This window comes from Micropterus dolomieu, linkage group LG02 (assembly GCF_021292245.1).
Source record: "Micropterus dolomieu isolate WLL.071019.BEF.003 ecotype Adirondacks linkage group LG02, ASM2129224v1, whole genome shotgun sequence".
Classification (NCBI taxonomy): Eukaryota; Metazoa; Chordata; class Actinopteri; order Centrarchiformes; family Centrarchidae; genus Micropterus; species Micropterus dolomieu.
The window spans coordinates 31,558,401-31,573,237 of NC_060151.1; the positions used below are offsets into that span (position 1 = coordinate 31,558,401).

Here is a 14,837-nt window from a genome sequence, read left to right on the forward strand (position 1 = left end):
TCCGGCCGGACCGTGGCCCCCCCTCGCCTGCAGGTGGAAATTCTGTTGCAAATTTATTCCGGACATTTCTTTTGAACCACTGTGGATAAAAGTATTTCTAACAGTTATTTTATTATCGTTTTTATTATTCCATAAGAAAGTTTAGTGAGGATGAAGCACAACTTCCAGGCAGACCCTCCCCCGCTCTGATTCTTCTGACCCGCTGCTGCTGAGGACATTTACTGAAATAAAATAGTGAATAAACTGATACCTTTACAGATTATTATCATTACACAGTATTTCTGTTGTTCTTGATAAAACGAGGCCGAGCTCCTTCTGCTTTCAGCCTGGAACTCTACTTTTTGTTAGTATGAGAAAACCGGCCAAGACGACGGCGACTTCGCCGGAGAAGGTTACTGGTAAAGAGCCGCCCCCGAGCCTTGAACCAGTACGTTTTAACCCCCACCAGCGAGAGTTGAAGCTGCAGCCGGACAGACGAACAACACCTTCTTACAGAAATATACCTTCCAGCTGCGTTCGTCACAAACCTTCCAGTGAGCCTGAAGTTATTCGTGTAAAAAAAAAAAAAGATGGCGTTTAGAACTAAAAAGATTTTATTTATGATAGCAAAAAAATACAGTTATATTTTCACTTTGAAAGCAAAGTGTACAAACCTCGTTCAGCGTTTCTCTTTACGACAGCGCTCTCCCGGGGCACAAAACAAACGCACTCCGACTTAAACAGAACCAGGTGTTGCATTCAGGGAACAGAATATAGATCAGGATAAATGACAGCCAGTTGGTTCCCTTTTGTGTTCTTCAAACCGACACATGAGAGTAAATATCATGTACAGAGGCAGTCGTACAGCTCCACCTGCCGTCTTACTTTACCCAGAATTCATCAGGAACAACGTCGGGGTCAGACCGCACGATAGCGGCCCGATCACCTGACAGTCATGGAGCGTTCGGGGACTAAGATGAGCGTGGGGAACAAATCCAAAAGGCCTGGATGAAAGCAGATCCAGGCGCAGCAGGAACCTGCCAGGTGAGATGAGGCCGTAGTGTCCGTGGAGATGCGTCAGCGTGGCGGTTCTGCGGGTGATGTCGGGCGGGCGGGGCTTCAGGCGGCAGACAGGCAGGCCTGGCGGACGCTCTGGGCCCAGGTGTTGAGCAGCTCCGTCACCGAGTGTTTGTCCGGCAGCTGCAGCAGTTTGGACGTCATGTTTCTGTGGACCGTCTGCAGGAAGCTGTTCGCACCTGGTGGAGAGAGAGAGAGAGTCGCGGTCAGGTGGAGTCACTCAGTCTGCTTCAGCCTCTGAATCAGTGAAGGCAACGATTATTATTCATTAAACAACACCTGTAATTACTCAATATTTAAGTATTATTATTATTAATATGAACTTTATTTCTCCTCCAGGGGAAACTGTTATTAAGGAGGTCGATCGTCGACGTCGTGTTATTAATTAATCATAGAAGTTTCTAAGCTCTGGCGGACGCGTAGTTAAAAGCGAGTACGTCCAGGGCTTTACTTGGGCGTGCAAAGCTGGGCGGTGGACCCGCAGGTGCTGCATCAGGTTAGATGTAGGTATTGGCTCCTTTTAACGGCGCCCTGGTCAGTGTTGGTGCACCCTCTGTCAGAGTTGAGCCGGCGTTTACAGGGTTCTTGCACCATTTGAAAAGTCAAATTTAATGCTTTTTAAGACCTCAACAAATATAAATTTAAGACTTCAACTTTTGAAACAATTTCTTTGATAGAAAAGAGACGCGCATTTGATCTCTTCACGCCATGTTTGGCAGTTTTATTTCCACCACAGGTGAGTGACGTTACAGACTCTGAATCGGGGGAACATAGAGGCCGTTTACGCCTGGCGTTAAAATGCATTTTGGGTGATGAGATTGTGATCGGGTAGCACTTGAACACATGAGCAGTCGTAAGTAGGCCTACAGGTGTAAATGCACCCGAGACGCGTTGAGGACAGATTGTGATCCGATCAGCAAAACGACCTCTGGAGGTGTTCAGGGGAAATATGTACCGCTCGCAAATAAAATAAATAACGTTAATTATCATGATACAATCTGCCTCAACAACAATATACAGATGTTCAATAAATATTTGATTTAATTCATTTGAATCAGCACTTTCTTTTCTATTAAGATGTTTATTGTGTTGCGGAAAAGGGACTGAAAAAAGATTTAACTTTATTTTTCTCATGCATATTTGTTGTTTTGAATGTTCTACCTCAGCTCTGTGTTTGATAGCAGGCTGCTTTTTGTCATCAGGTGTTTGTCATGTTCTGACCATAAAGAAACATTTAAAAGCACAATTAACCATCTGGTTTCTTCAGGAGCAAAACATCTACCTTTAAACTTATAATAATAAAAACGATTGTACTATTTTTGTCCATATTGCCGAACTCTTACCCGCACACTGCTGTTAAACTCAATATAAACCTCTAAAATAACAGAAAAGAGCAACTTACACATTATAAAAAAAAGATAGCAAGACCGAACTTAAGTTTCACTTTCTGGCCGAGCTCATACGCAGGCGCGCCGCTACAGAGAGGTAAATAATCCATGAAGAAAGACACACTTTAGAAAGTTATTTTAACCTGTAGTTGTAGAAAATCTGAGAGGAGGACGTGATGTAGGCTACAGTTTGAGCTAGACAGAACGATCGGATCTTCCTCCAACCACTTTAACAAGCGTCTCCCAATCCCAACAAGCCACGACTGACGATACTATGACAAGCGGCCAGACGTCAACGTCTGCAGCTAACGTAAACGTAACATGAGTTATATTAACGGCGGGGTCTCGCGTTGTCACTTACTAAAAGAAAACCATACAAATACACGCTAATTAGCTGTTTTAGGCGACTGTGCGTGACAATTTCCCCACCAGCCTTAAACGCACCATCGGCAAATTTAATACCTACAGCAAAGACCTTAATTTCCCTGATTTCAATTTAAGACCTTTTAAGAGTTTTTTTTCTCCACTCGGTGTCGCGGAGCCTTTACGATTTAAAGCGCGGTTATTAGTGAGACCCGGTAATCGTGCATCCCTGGATCAGTGCTGCTCTCATTAACAGGTCTGATGATGGTGGAGCGGACAGCTGAGGCCAACGCACAGCAACAGAAACCTGACGGAGGAATCGGACTCTTTGTGTTCAACATCTACAGAACGATTTCTTTATTTCCTGTCACTTCTCCTGAGGGACGTCACTAATCGCTTCCTGCAGGAGTAAAACAATAAAACATCTTTCCTTCCGTCAGATTTATACAGCGTGTACACTGCGTGCTGTGAGTTCATGAACACTGGACACGCAGGATTCCTGTCTCACCGTACTGCTCCCCGTCGTCGGCCAAGTAAGGACTCTGATCCGGATAATCGGCAGGAACGCTGAGCTGCAGGGGAGGAACGCTGGGAAGGTTCTTATCATCTGAGGACAGGACAAACAGGACGACGTCAGAACATCCTGCCGATCTCGTCTGGAGACCTGAATCTGAAGCCGACCAACTCACCCAGCTTGCAGACGAGGTGCACGGTGCCGTTGTTGCTGCAGAACGAAGGATCCAGGTTGACGAGGAACTTGACGTCGAGGCGAGCCACCTCCCCCTGCAGGATGTTGGGGATGGTCTGCCGCTCGTCCTCCTCGTGCTTCCTCTTCCTCCCTGAGACGTTGGGACCCCTGAAAAGGACATGAAACAGAAAGACCCTCAGTCCTGTGACTGTGTTTGTCTGCTGCTGACTCTATTTCACATCCACACTGGCCCCAAAACAGCGTGCTGGATATGAAAGAAGGGGTTCTGCAGAAAAACTACATCTGACAGGCCAAGAACTAAAGTCCTCGGCTGTGGCTTAACCCTGACCGTACCCGCTGGCCTCTGCAGAAACGTACGTGCAGATCCAGCTGCTTGGTTTTGTTTGTTTGATTAAGACTTTCGTTGAACAGATGGCGAGACTTTTAGCGATGGCAGGATCAGGGAACATGGTTTCCAACAGCTCAACCCGAGTCTGCATTTCTTTTGTACAACTGATCTTTTGCTGTGGGCGCACATCCAAAACGCTGTGCGGAGGTTACAGGAGTAAACGGGGAGGAAAAAGTTCCTGTTTTTCTGGGACTTCAAACCCGTTTTCAAAAGTCTTTAAAAGAAACAAAAGCACTGTTCTCAAGCCAGATGTTATTAATCTTACCGATATTACATTACTGTTAGCAGAAATAATCTAAATGCTCATTGAAGACGTAGGCTACCTGTAGCGCCACGTTAGCTCACGCGCTCACATTAGCTGGGTGTGCGCCGATAAGTTCGGACCGTTTGCATCAGAGTTTTTTGTTACAGCGTGATCAATACAGATTTTTCCCAGAAACACATTTAAAAGCAGGACCGAAGCTAACGCACCTTTATAAAAGTGAAGTTAACGTCACAATCCAACCAAATTTTAAGGCCTAAAATTGAGATAATCAGATTTTGGATTTGTAGAAACCCTGTGTGAGGCGAGGTTTCAGTTTTATTCTTTTTAATCACAAACACATTTCCTTTTTTATCATGCAGACAGTTTGGCTTTCCGTGGTCGAGACAGATAAATCTGTCGCCCAGATGTTTGGGATGTTTAAAAGACATTCAACACATTCGACAGAACACCGGACTGTGTGAGAGACGTACGTGATGGGGGGTCCGTGGATGGCGGTCATGGCGGGGGCGAAGGTTCGGTACAGAGAGTGGTTGAAGACCGGGGAGCGGATGTTGGCCATGACGGCGTCCAGCAGCGGCTGACACAGATACTGCTGTTTGGTGGGCGGAGGGGGAGGAGGGGTCGGCTGGAACAACAGGACAAACGGTTAATATTCAAAGTGCAACGACCCGTCTGAACCCAAACCTTACAGACGGGAACTAAAAACCTCGTCAGGATAAAGACACAGACAGAGAGACGCTCTCACCACGGCCATGTCGTTCTTCAGCTTCTCTAAAGCGATTTCACACTTCTGCAGCGTCTTCAGAGGACACCTGCAGGTCAGAGGACACGCAGGGTCAAATCAAGAGACTCGGTGTGTCGGAGAGGAGCGAGGGCCTCAGTGATCAGCTGTTACCTGGTGTTTGGATCAGTCAGGATGTTCAGCAGACTCTTCATCTTACTCAGGTCCTTCTTCCTGTCTGTGAACACAAACGAAACTCAAACTAAGACAAAAAGACGTTACAGAGACACAGACCAAGTGTCCTGTTCTGTCCGACCGCAGAGGCAGTTTCCTGTCCTTCGTTATGATAAAATGGATCAGTCAGAGTTTCAGCTCTGACCTTCATTCTTGTCGATCTTGTTGATCATCCTGCGCAGAGGTTCGATGTATTTGGAGAGCTGCTTGAGTTTCTCCATGTACTGCTGGTCCTCCAGAGACGTGGCTCCAGCCGGACTCATCACTGAGCTGGGGTTACCTGCGGGACAGGTGAGGACGGGGGGGAAAGGGGGAGTGAAGGTATGAAGTTTGTTCAGGGAGGTCTGCATGACATCATAACTCCTCATTCATTCATTTTACGGAACATGAAGAACTATAGACTGAATGAAAAAGGTGGACGTAGAATCCGGGTCTACACCTGGCCAGCAGGGGGCGACGTCTCTGAGACGTCAATGTTTCTACTTGTCAGCTGATTTATTCCCTCAGTAAACACTTTCCTGATGAGTTTATGGTCTCAGTCGCTAGTTTCAAGTCTTCTTCAACACAGCGTGATGTTCATTTAGTAAATTATGGTCCCGTTTAGAGGATCAGAGACCAGGAAGCAGGGGAGGCTTTAGGGCGGGGCTACAAGCTGATTGGCAAGTCTCTACCATGGCGACCTGTCAATCAGGATAGAGGCGACTCCGCTGTGTACATTTAACCTGCGCCGCTGAAAAAGCTTATTAAGATTTTTCAGTAAGTACATTTGGTTTTTAGCCTGTTTGTCGCTCGCTAAAATTAGCATCCAGGTTAATATAAAGAAACCAAGAGGGCGACGGCAGAAACGCCAAACTGGAGGCTTCAAACAGAAGTCCACCAACACATGAATTCTATAAAAGTAATTTACAGATCATATTTACCCAGCTACACTCTGCGCTGATTCTATAAAAACGTTTTATAATCCTAATCCTTGTTTTCTTGTTGACAATTCTCTCGTTAATCTGAAGTTAATACAAAAAAAAATGGTATTTTCTGGTTTTACACCAACCGAGAGAAAACTTCCCTGAACTCCGGGTGTCGGGATAAACGATCTACATCAGCAAAGACGGAACGGCGCTGGACGAGGACTACGATGTACCTGTGATCTGCTGGAGTTTTACTTACCTGTCCTCCTTCCTTCTGCAGAACTGTGTTGTCTGTAACTCTGTCTCTTTTGATAAATAGAGATATTATGATTTGTTATCTTTTTGTTCCCCGTTTCCTCCGTTGATGGTCAAGGTGTCTGACCGTGGGTGTACCTGGCGTGTTGAGCGGTCCAGGAGACGGGACTCCATAGTTCTGGGGGGTTCGGGCGATGGCGGGGCTCTGTGAGGGCTGCGGGGACGGGCTGGGCTGGAAACCCCCCGGAGACGGAGTGGGGCCGGAGCTGGAGACGGGAAGCGGGACAGATTTTAGAAACCTGCGTCACAGTCGGCTCTTCGGGCCAAAGATCAGCGAACACCTGTCCTACCTGGCCGAGTTGGGGGGCTGGGGTGACGGCTGGGGAGGGGGGGGCATCGGCTGCGGCGTCTGCACCTGCCCCGGGGACGGCGATGACATCATCGAATGCTGCGGCACCTGCTGAGGAAAGCGATTGGACAAGAAGAGAAAACAGATGAACCAAATCAGAGGAGGAGAGGCTGCAGAGTCGTTTTAATTTAACGGCAGTGACGAGATCACGCCAAGGCTGATTCTAACTATCGATAGGTGGCGTTTGGTTTTATAAAACATCATCTGGTCCTGTTTCTTGTTATCCATAGATCCGTGCTCATGTTCTTGGTGAACTGAACTTGAACCCATGCCCTGCTGCGTTGCCTCACTTAGTTCGCCTGAATCGCTCTAGAGTTGCGGTTCGCTTGTGGTGTGAAAGCAAACGAGCAAACCACCGGATTTTTTTGACAGCTGACGTGTGATGTGAGCATTATTTCCAAAGCTAAACTACTAATAAATCCATCTGCTGACTCCGTGAGATGTGTTCAGCGATCTGTGCAAGGCCTGTGTAGGCTGTGTGTGCAAATCATTTAGTAACCACGTAACAAGTAAGCTGTTATTAAAGGGGCCAGTCCTCTTTGTAGCCTACTGGAAGTTCATAAATCATTTTCAACGATCCCACAGTAATAAGCTCCGAATTATTACTGACAAGACGCCTCGTCTTTGTCCTGTTTTTACGTCATTATTCATAATATTCGGTCAATTTGTGGTGTGAAATTACTAATCAAGCTTATTAATAACTTATTTCTTCTTGAGCTCTTTGCAATACAGATCAGTTAAAGTGCTGCGTAAACTTCTGTCAGTCACCGGAGTTTGATTTCCCCACGTGGGTCCCGACGATGCAGGACAAAAAACTCCAACGTTACCCGTCGGTCTCTGCAACGTCACGGTTCCTCCTCTTGATTCGACTGTAAAACTGCAGGAAAGAAAGGTGTACGGCGGGAGTTTCACTTTCCGGGCGAGCGGTCGAATCGGCGCGGAGAGAGACAACATGGTGTATAATCCATGGTGGGAAACAAATCACGCTCGGAGGGGACGCTTCAGAAACCCGAGCAACTGATGGGAGGATGTGACGTTTGGTTGTTTGAGCCGGACAGAGTGGCGGTCAGGTGGTTATTTGACAGCGGCTGGAGAGGACGTTGGCGTTGTCGGTTTGCCGCTTCTCCTCGGATCTGAATCTCCCTCCTCGACCCTCTGAGGGCTGAGATATTATTGTTTTTATTCTGATTGTGAACGCATTTCACCGTGGACACTGAAGATGATTACTGCCAGGTATAAATGTAATCAGGTAAAATCATAAGCCAGATTTTATCTGGATACAGGATTCATTCTAGTGGCAGGTGCGAACAGCCTCTTTGATGGAAAAAACAGATTTCCACACAATGAAATAAAAAGTGAGAGTCCTGCTCAGAGTTCTGATTGGCTGCTGACGGCTCTGTGAAGTTGGACGGCAGTGGGGGAGTTCGTACCAGCATCTAGTTTAGAAGTAGTTTAGTCGACTTCAGCGGCGTTCAGCACCGTCGTGCTGTTGGGATATACAGTGAGTGAGTGCACCACTCACAGTTTTATAAACATCTGATTAAATCTTTTCATGTGACGACATTGAAGAAATGACACTTAGCTACAATGTAAATGACTCAACATGCAACACGATAACGACCCCAAACAAACCTCCGAGACGACCGCCGCCTCACTAAAGAAGCTGAGGGTAAAGGTGACGGACTGACCGAGCACGTCTCCAGACCTGAACCCTACCACTCACTACTTTACACTGGAGCAAAGAGTCATTTCTTCAGTGTCGTCACATGAAAAGATAAAAACAGATATTTACAAATATGTGAGGGGTGCACTCACTTTCATGAGATACTATATGATGCCTGAAAGGCAAAACCCAGGGGAGGAACCTGCATAATTTAAAATGATCAGTCAGAGGATTCGAACACACCTCAGCCGACTGGAGCGGCAGCACACGGTGAGAAGCAAAGTGCGGACAGGACAGCGAGGGGTCAGAGGTCACACTGGGGGATAAATACCTGCTGTGTCATCGTCTGTCCTCCCACCGCAGCGGCGGCGGCGGCGGCTGCGGCGGCGGCGGCCGCAGCGGCAGCGTTTGGAGGAGGGATGGAGGGGTTCATGGGGGCTCGAGGCAGCCGGGGTGGAAGCTGCATCCCAGGACGAACCAACTTCAGAGGACACACAACAGGACAGGTGAGCAGAGGAGGCAGACGTACACTGCGGCACACACACAACCCTGACCGACAAACGTCACAACGATGTAGACCGCCTAACCTAAACCTTAAAAAAGTCCTCTGAACCAGCGAGGAGCGGCCAAAATATCCTCGCTACGATGGTTTAAAAAGATAAACGCACTCCCTCTCACCGGGTTAGGATGGAGGCAGCTGCTCTGACAACAAAGCAGAACAGCTGAGTGATTTCTTCTGGTCTGTTCAGACTACGGCCAAAAATCTTATCAGGATTAAAAATATAACATCTTTCACTTTCAATAATTATCAGGATAAATGTCAAATAAATTTTGCTTTCAGGTTTAAAGTCTGACTTTTGCTCCTGAGTGAAAGTTAATTGTGGTTTTAAACTTTTCTTTATGGTCAGAACAAAGACTTGATGCCAAACAGCGGATCACTTCACAAAACTGAGGCAGAACATTCACAACTAATGATGATAAAATCAACAAATATGCACGAGGAAAATTAAGTAAAATTTCCTCAAAATAAATATCTTAATAAAAACACTAAGTGCTGATTCGTTCAAAAGTATTAAATCAAACATTTATTGAACATTTGTAATTTTGTTTTTGAAGAATTTATATTGTTAGTTATTGTTTTATTGTCCAGCTCTAGTTCAGACAGAAAACAAGATTTACACAAATTTGAGCAGTTTGTGTTTGTTCAACCCAAAAGCCGATTTACAAACTCGTATTTGCACCACTTGCCGTCTGAAGCGATTGCAGATTAAAGGAGACCTATTATTCTGCTTTTCCAGTCCTATATTGTAGTTCTGTGACTCCTGCAGCTTTGCATGATTCAAAGTTCAAAAAAATATTTTATTTTCTTATACTGGCTCTTCATGCAGGCCTTCATTTCAGCCTCTGTCTGAAACAAGCTGTAGATGCTCCTGTCTCTTTAAGGCCCCCCCTCTCTCAAAGCCCACTGTCTTCTGATTGGCCAAGACCTGAAGTATGTTACCAGGCTGTTGCTGGGCGGAACAGGCAGACTGAGCGTTGCTGTGGGAGCAAATTACCATATATAGACCAGCGGCTCCGTCTGGCTCCGTGTGTCGTATTACGTTGGTAGAAAAAGCAGTTCAATACAGAGCGTTCAGAACAGGAGGAAATCTTTGACCGTGTTTAACACAAACATCAACACTGTAACATTGTAGATAAGTCATAAAATGTGGAAAAGCACAATAGGTCTCCTTTAAAGATCGACTCCTCCCCACCTGCAGGAGGAGCAGAGCCTCTACTTCTAACAGGACCAAGACACAGACGGTTTATTATAATGTTCTGTTTCCATTTCTTTTCTTTGTGTTTAAAGACAACATTTACACTTCACACAGCTCACAGACAGTTAATAGAAACGAATAAAACACTAACTTCTAGGCTGCAGTCTCACCTGTCCGGGAACAGCGCCGGCGGCTGCAGCAGCTGCGTTGAGCTGCGCCTGTGCTGCGGCTTGCTGCGCTGCCTGCTGCGCCTGCTGCTGTTGCTGCTGCTGCTGCAAGGCTGCACGGGCCTGCTTTCACACACACACACAAAGCAAAGCATGCAAGCAGAAGGTTGGGTAAGCAGGACTACTGGAACCCTGCATGGTGACTGGCAGTCTGGATGGACAGGTTCGGGGATCTGGCTCTTGTTGAATCTCAGATCAGAGATGGAAAACTGAATCACACAGATTCAGATTTTCACCATCTTTTAAGTCTTTCTTAAAAAGGAATTCTGTACTACAAAGATTAACTTTGGAATAAACTTTCACGCGGAACGAGGTTTTGTCTCCCATCACTTACGTAAGAAGCAAATAAAGGAGGAACCTGTTAACGGCCAGTGTGAACGGGAGGAACTTGTTTTAAGACGCACTTGGAAATGTGCTGAACGTATCCTTTAATAGCACAAACTCACTAACTGCTTTAGTGTAAAGTGGGCGACTTTTAAAACATATGTTCACATATTAGGGGTGTGACGAGACACTTTACCCACGAGATCGAGACGAAACTATTTGCTGAATTTTATAAAAACTTTTGAGTATCAAACACTTTATTTTCTGCATTCTGAAGAATTTTTCTGCTGATTTTTTATTTTATTTAAAGAGAAACACAAAATTTCAGCCCAACTATAACAGAATCTAAGTCAGTGCAGCTCTCAGATCTGTTTCTCCTGTAGATCAACTTATTTAATATCATCCCTGCTGAGTCATGATTTAGTCTTCTTGCCTCTTTGTGTCTTTGTTTGCAGAAGTAACCTCTTTAAATGTGACTGTGGCTCCTTTTCACAATAATGATAAATTCAGTTAGAAACTCCTGGACTTTAATAGCTCTTGTGTTTCAGCAGATTTTATGCTCATGTTCCAAACTTTCTGCACAGAGAAAAGGCAGAATATTACCAGACTGATGTCATCATTTAATGAGAAGTCTGGACTCCAGCTGATTACTATCAGGGAGGAGTTGAGCTGCACCTCAGTATAACTTGTATAGGACTCAGGTGATGTTTGTGTTTGTAAAGCAGCTGTCTGGTTGTTGGTCTGTTGATGTTGTTGGTCTGATGTTTGCTATATGACACACTATGAATTTCAGAAAGGACCAATAAATATTTATAATCTATCAACGTACACAGATGAACCCGTTACCGGGGTGGCGGGGATAGGGGCGCCGCCGCCAAGCAAAAGTACTTCTTAAACGATGCATCGATGATCTATAGAAGCTTTGAGTACTAAAATCATTGCTAGCAGGGACCGCCCCATTCTTACCTGGAAGGCCTGTATCTTGAGCTGGTGCTGCTGCTGCTGCTGCTGCTGACTGAGCGAGTTGATGGAAACGTGCTGAGCCGACGCCATCTGCCCGGCCAGGGACTGAGGCACCATGCCGGACGGCTGCTGCTGAGAGTGTGGAGGCATCTGCCCCGGCTGAGGCTGAGATTGGCCCTGAACCTGCTGCTGCTGCTGCTGCTGCTGAACCATGTGCTGGATGGACTGAGCCTGGGCCTGAGCCTGGGCCTGGGCCTGAGCTTGAGCCTGAGCTTGGGCCTGAGCTTGAGCCTGAGCTTGGGCCTGCGCCTGGGCCTGGGCCTGAGCCTGAGCCTGAGCCTGGGCATGCTGGAGTTGCAGCATCTGCTGCTGCTGCTGCTGAATCCTTGTCTGGTGCATCTGCAGACAGTGTGGAATGACAAGGTGTTCAGTAAGAGAAAAGAAATACCAACGAGAGAGTAAAGCTTGTAGCTGACACGAAGGCTAAACATCAGTCCCGCTGTAGATAATGAAGCAGGGCGCTTCCATATACCCATAAGTCCTCCTCCCCAGCCACATCCTCCAGCTGCTCCTGTGGGATCTCAAGCCGTTCCCAGACCAGGAAGGACATGTAATCCCTTCAAAGTATTCCGGGTCTTCAAAGGGAGGCGTCTAGGAGGAGGACCTCAGTTGACTCCTTTCCCAATGAGGGATCAGTGGTTATGCCCTGACCCCCTCCAGGATCTCTGAGCACAAAGGAAACTAATTTCCGTCTGCCTGAATCCGCGATCTCATTCACCCAAAGGTCATGACCACAGGTGAGGGTTCGATTAGAAGCCGAGCAGTAAATTGAGTCTCGCCTTCAGTCTAAGTTCCATATTACTGCTGACACTGCACTCGATCATTTGCCTCATCTTACCCTCACTGAGGAACGAGACAGGTACTTCCTGTCCCAGTTTACAGTGGCGGTCACATTCGAAGAAGTCAGCTGAACTACCAACGTGTTCTCATCTTAGGGGTGTCAAATACTGATGCTTTCAGAAAGCCTGACAAAGCATAGGTTTTTGACGCAAAAGGTACCCTTCTGTGTCCGTATATAACGCTGTAGTTTGCTAATGAATAATTGGTGGAGGTCATGCGCAGCAACACAAAGGAGGTTAACTGCTCGACATGCGTACATGTCCCCCGTAAGGGGCTTTGTGGGCTGTCAACGCAATTAAGACTAATGTAGTTAGGTAGCTAGCTAAGGACTACGGTCCGGACATGTGCTTCTGGTCTACTCCTTTGAAGCACATTTTGCGATGCTTTGTCAGGCTTTATGAAAGCATCGGTATTTGATGCCCTGAGATGAGAACGGGCTTGAACTACATCATCATCCACCAAAAGCAGAGATCGTCATACTGACTCTCTACCAAGATGGCGCCGGGATTACTAGTGCTTTTTGTGTTTTTGTTAATTAACGCTGTTTTCTGCCGTCCCTCTCTGGTAACTTTTACCAGAGAAGAGCTCTTAAACATTGGACTTTCAACTGCTCATACTATTCCACCGCTCTTTATTGACCCTGGAACTTTCCCGGAGTTATTAGTTGGAGGAGCGGCAGCTCTGTTTGGGATCGGAAACGTCGCAGGGGAAAAACGAGCAGGTGCGCTGGTTAAACTGAGACAGTGGGGATTTCGCACTGCGCTCCCTTCAATCTACCTGCCGAATGTCCGCTCTCTGGCCAACAAAATGGACGAACTGCTGCTCCTCAACAGAACTAACTCGGACTTCTGAAGATCTGCTGCCCTCTGTTTCACAGAGTCCTGGCTCACCGAGCACATCCTGGACAGGGCATCCCGGACAGGGCATCCCAGACAGCGCACTTCACCTACCGGAATTGAATCTCATCCGTGCGGATCGCGAAAGGGAGCTCACGGTGGACCACTGCTAAACAACATTAAAGGACGCCTATCGCTCTGTTCCCAGTGCAGCCTTGGGACTCTCTGATCACTGTCTGGTTCATCTTATCCAGACACACAGGCAAAAACTGAAATCTGCTGTAAAGACTGTGAAAAGATGGACCAACGAGTCAAAGCTGGACTTACAGGGCTGCTTTCCTCGTTCCTCAAAGCTAAATAACAGCTTTGCAGCCAACGACCCTGCATCAGTGTAGAGAAGCCTACGGAAACTCACAAACTACAAGAGACCATCCCCCAACACTGCTGGTACTCAACGACTGGCAGACGAGCTGAATAGTTTCTACTGCAAGTTTGAAAAGCCCAGAGTCACACCTCTCCAATGCCATCTTCAGTCACCTTCCCCCTCTGACCTTTTACCTGCACTCAAGATCTGTGAAGAAGACGTGAGCCACCTCTTCCAAAGGCAGAAGATCAGGAAGGCTCCTGGACCTGACGGTGTCTCACCATCCCCCATCTTCACTCAGATCTTCAACAAATCACTGGAGCTGTGTGAAGTTCCCTCCTGCTTCAAACGCTCCACAGTCATCCCGGTCCCAGAAAAACCCTCCATCTCTGGTCTGAATGACTACAGGCCCGTCGCCCTGACATCTGTAGTCATGAAGTCCTTTGAAAGACTGGTGTTGGCCCACCTGAAGGACATTACAGGCCCCCTGCTGGACCCCCTGCAGTTTGCCTACAGGGCTAACAGGTCAGTGGATGATGCTGTCAACTTGGGACTGCATCACATCCTGCAACACCTCGACTCTCCAGGGACATATGCAAGGATCCTGTTCGTGGACTTCAGCTCGGCGTTCAACACCATCATCCCGGACATCCTCAGCACCAAACTCACCCAGCTCACTGTGCCAGCCTCCACCTGTGGAGGATCGCAGACTTCCTGACTGACAGGAGTCAGCAGGTGAGACTGGGGAACATCAGATCCAGCACCCGGACTATCAGCATTGGTGCCCCCCAGGGGTGTGTGCTCTCCCCACTGCTCTTCTCCCTCTACACCAACGACTGCACCTCAGGAGACCCATCTGTCAAACTCCTGAAGTTCGCTGACGACACAAAGGTCATCAGCCTAATCCAGGACGGTGACGAGTCGGCCTACAGATGGGAGGTTGATCAGCTGGCTCTCTGGTGCGGCCAGAACAACCTGGAGCTTAACACGCTCAAAACTGTGGAGATGACCGTGGACTTCAGAAGGAGCCCCCCCACTCTGCCCCCCATCACCATACTCAACAGCCCTGTGTCTGCTGTGGAATCCTTCAGGTTTCTGGGTTCCACTATA

General features: G+C 47.2%; 1 protein-coding gene across 4 annotated transcripts in view; it reads right to left on the reverse strand.

The window, feature by feature from the left end:
- Positions 1-14,837, reverse strand: part of med15 (mediator complex subunit 15) — a 28,786-nt gene that overhangs the window by 457 nt on the left and 13,492 nt on the right. The window contains exons 7-18 of one of the 4 annotated variants that reach the window (XR_006822950.1): positions 11,631-12,026; positions 10,284-10,406; positions 8,688-8,837; positions 6,635-6,744; positions 6,423-6,550; positions 5,270-5,404; positions 5,065-5,128; positions 4,915-4,981; positions 4,640-4,794; positions 3,497-3,663; positions 3,316-3,414; positions 926-1,235 (exon numbers count right to left, since the gene is read on the reverse strand). Coding sequence is in view for 3 of the 4 variants with exons in the window: in XM_046038622.1 (XP_045894578.1) it covers positions 1,099-1,235; positions 3,316-3,414; positions 3,497-3,663; positions 4,640-4,794; positions 4,915-4,981; positions 5,065-5,128; positions 5,270-5,404; positions 6,423-6,550; positions 6,635-6,744; positions 8,688-8,837; positions 10,284-10,406; positions 11,631-12,026 (1,731 nt within the window). In the remaining variant the exon portion in view is untranslated. Of the gene's footprint in view, positions 1-575; positions 1,236-3,315; positions 3,415-3,496; positions 3,664-4,639; positions 4,795-4,914; positions 4,982-5,064; positions 5,129-5,269; positions 5,405-6,422; positions 6,551-6,634; positions 6,745-8,687; positions 8,838-10,283; positions 10,407-11,630; positions 12,027-14,837 lie in introns of those variants that run through there. The other 3 variants (XM_046038634.1, XM_046038641.1, XM_046038622.1) reach the window with 3 other exon arrangements.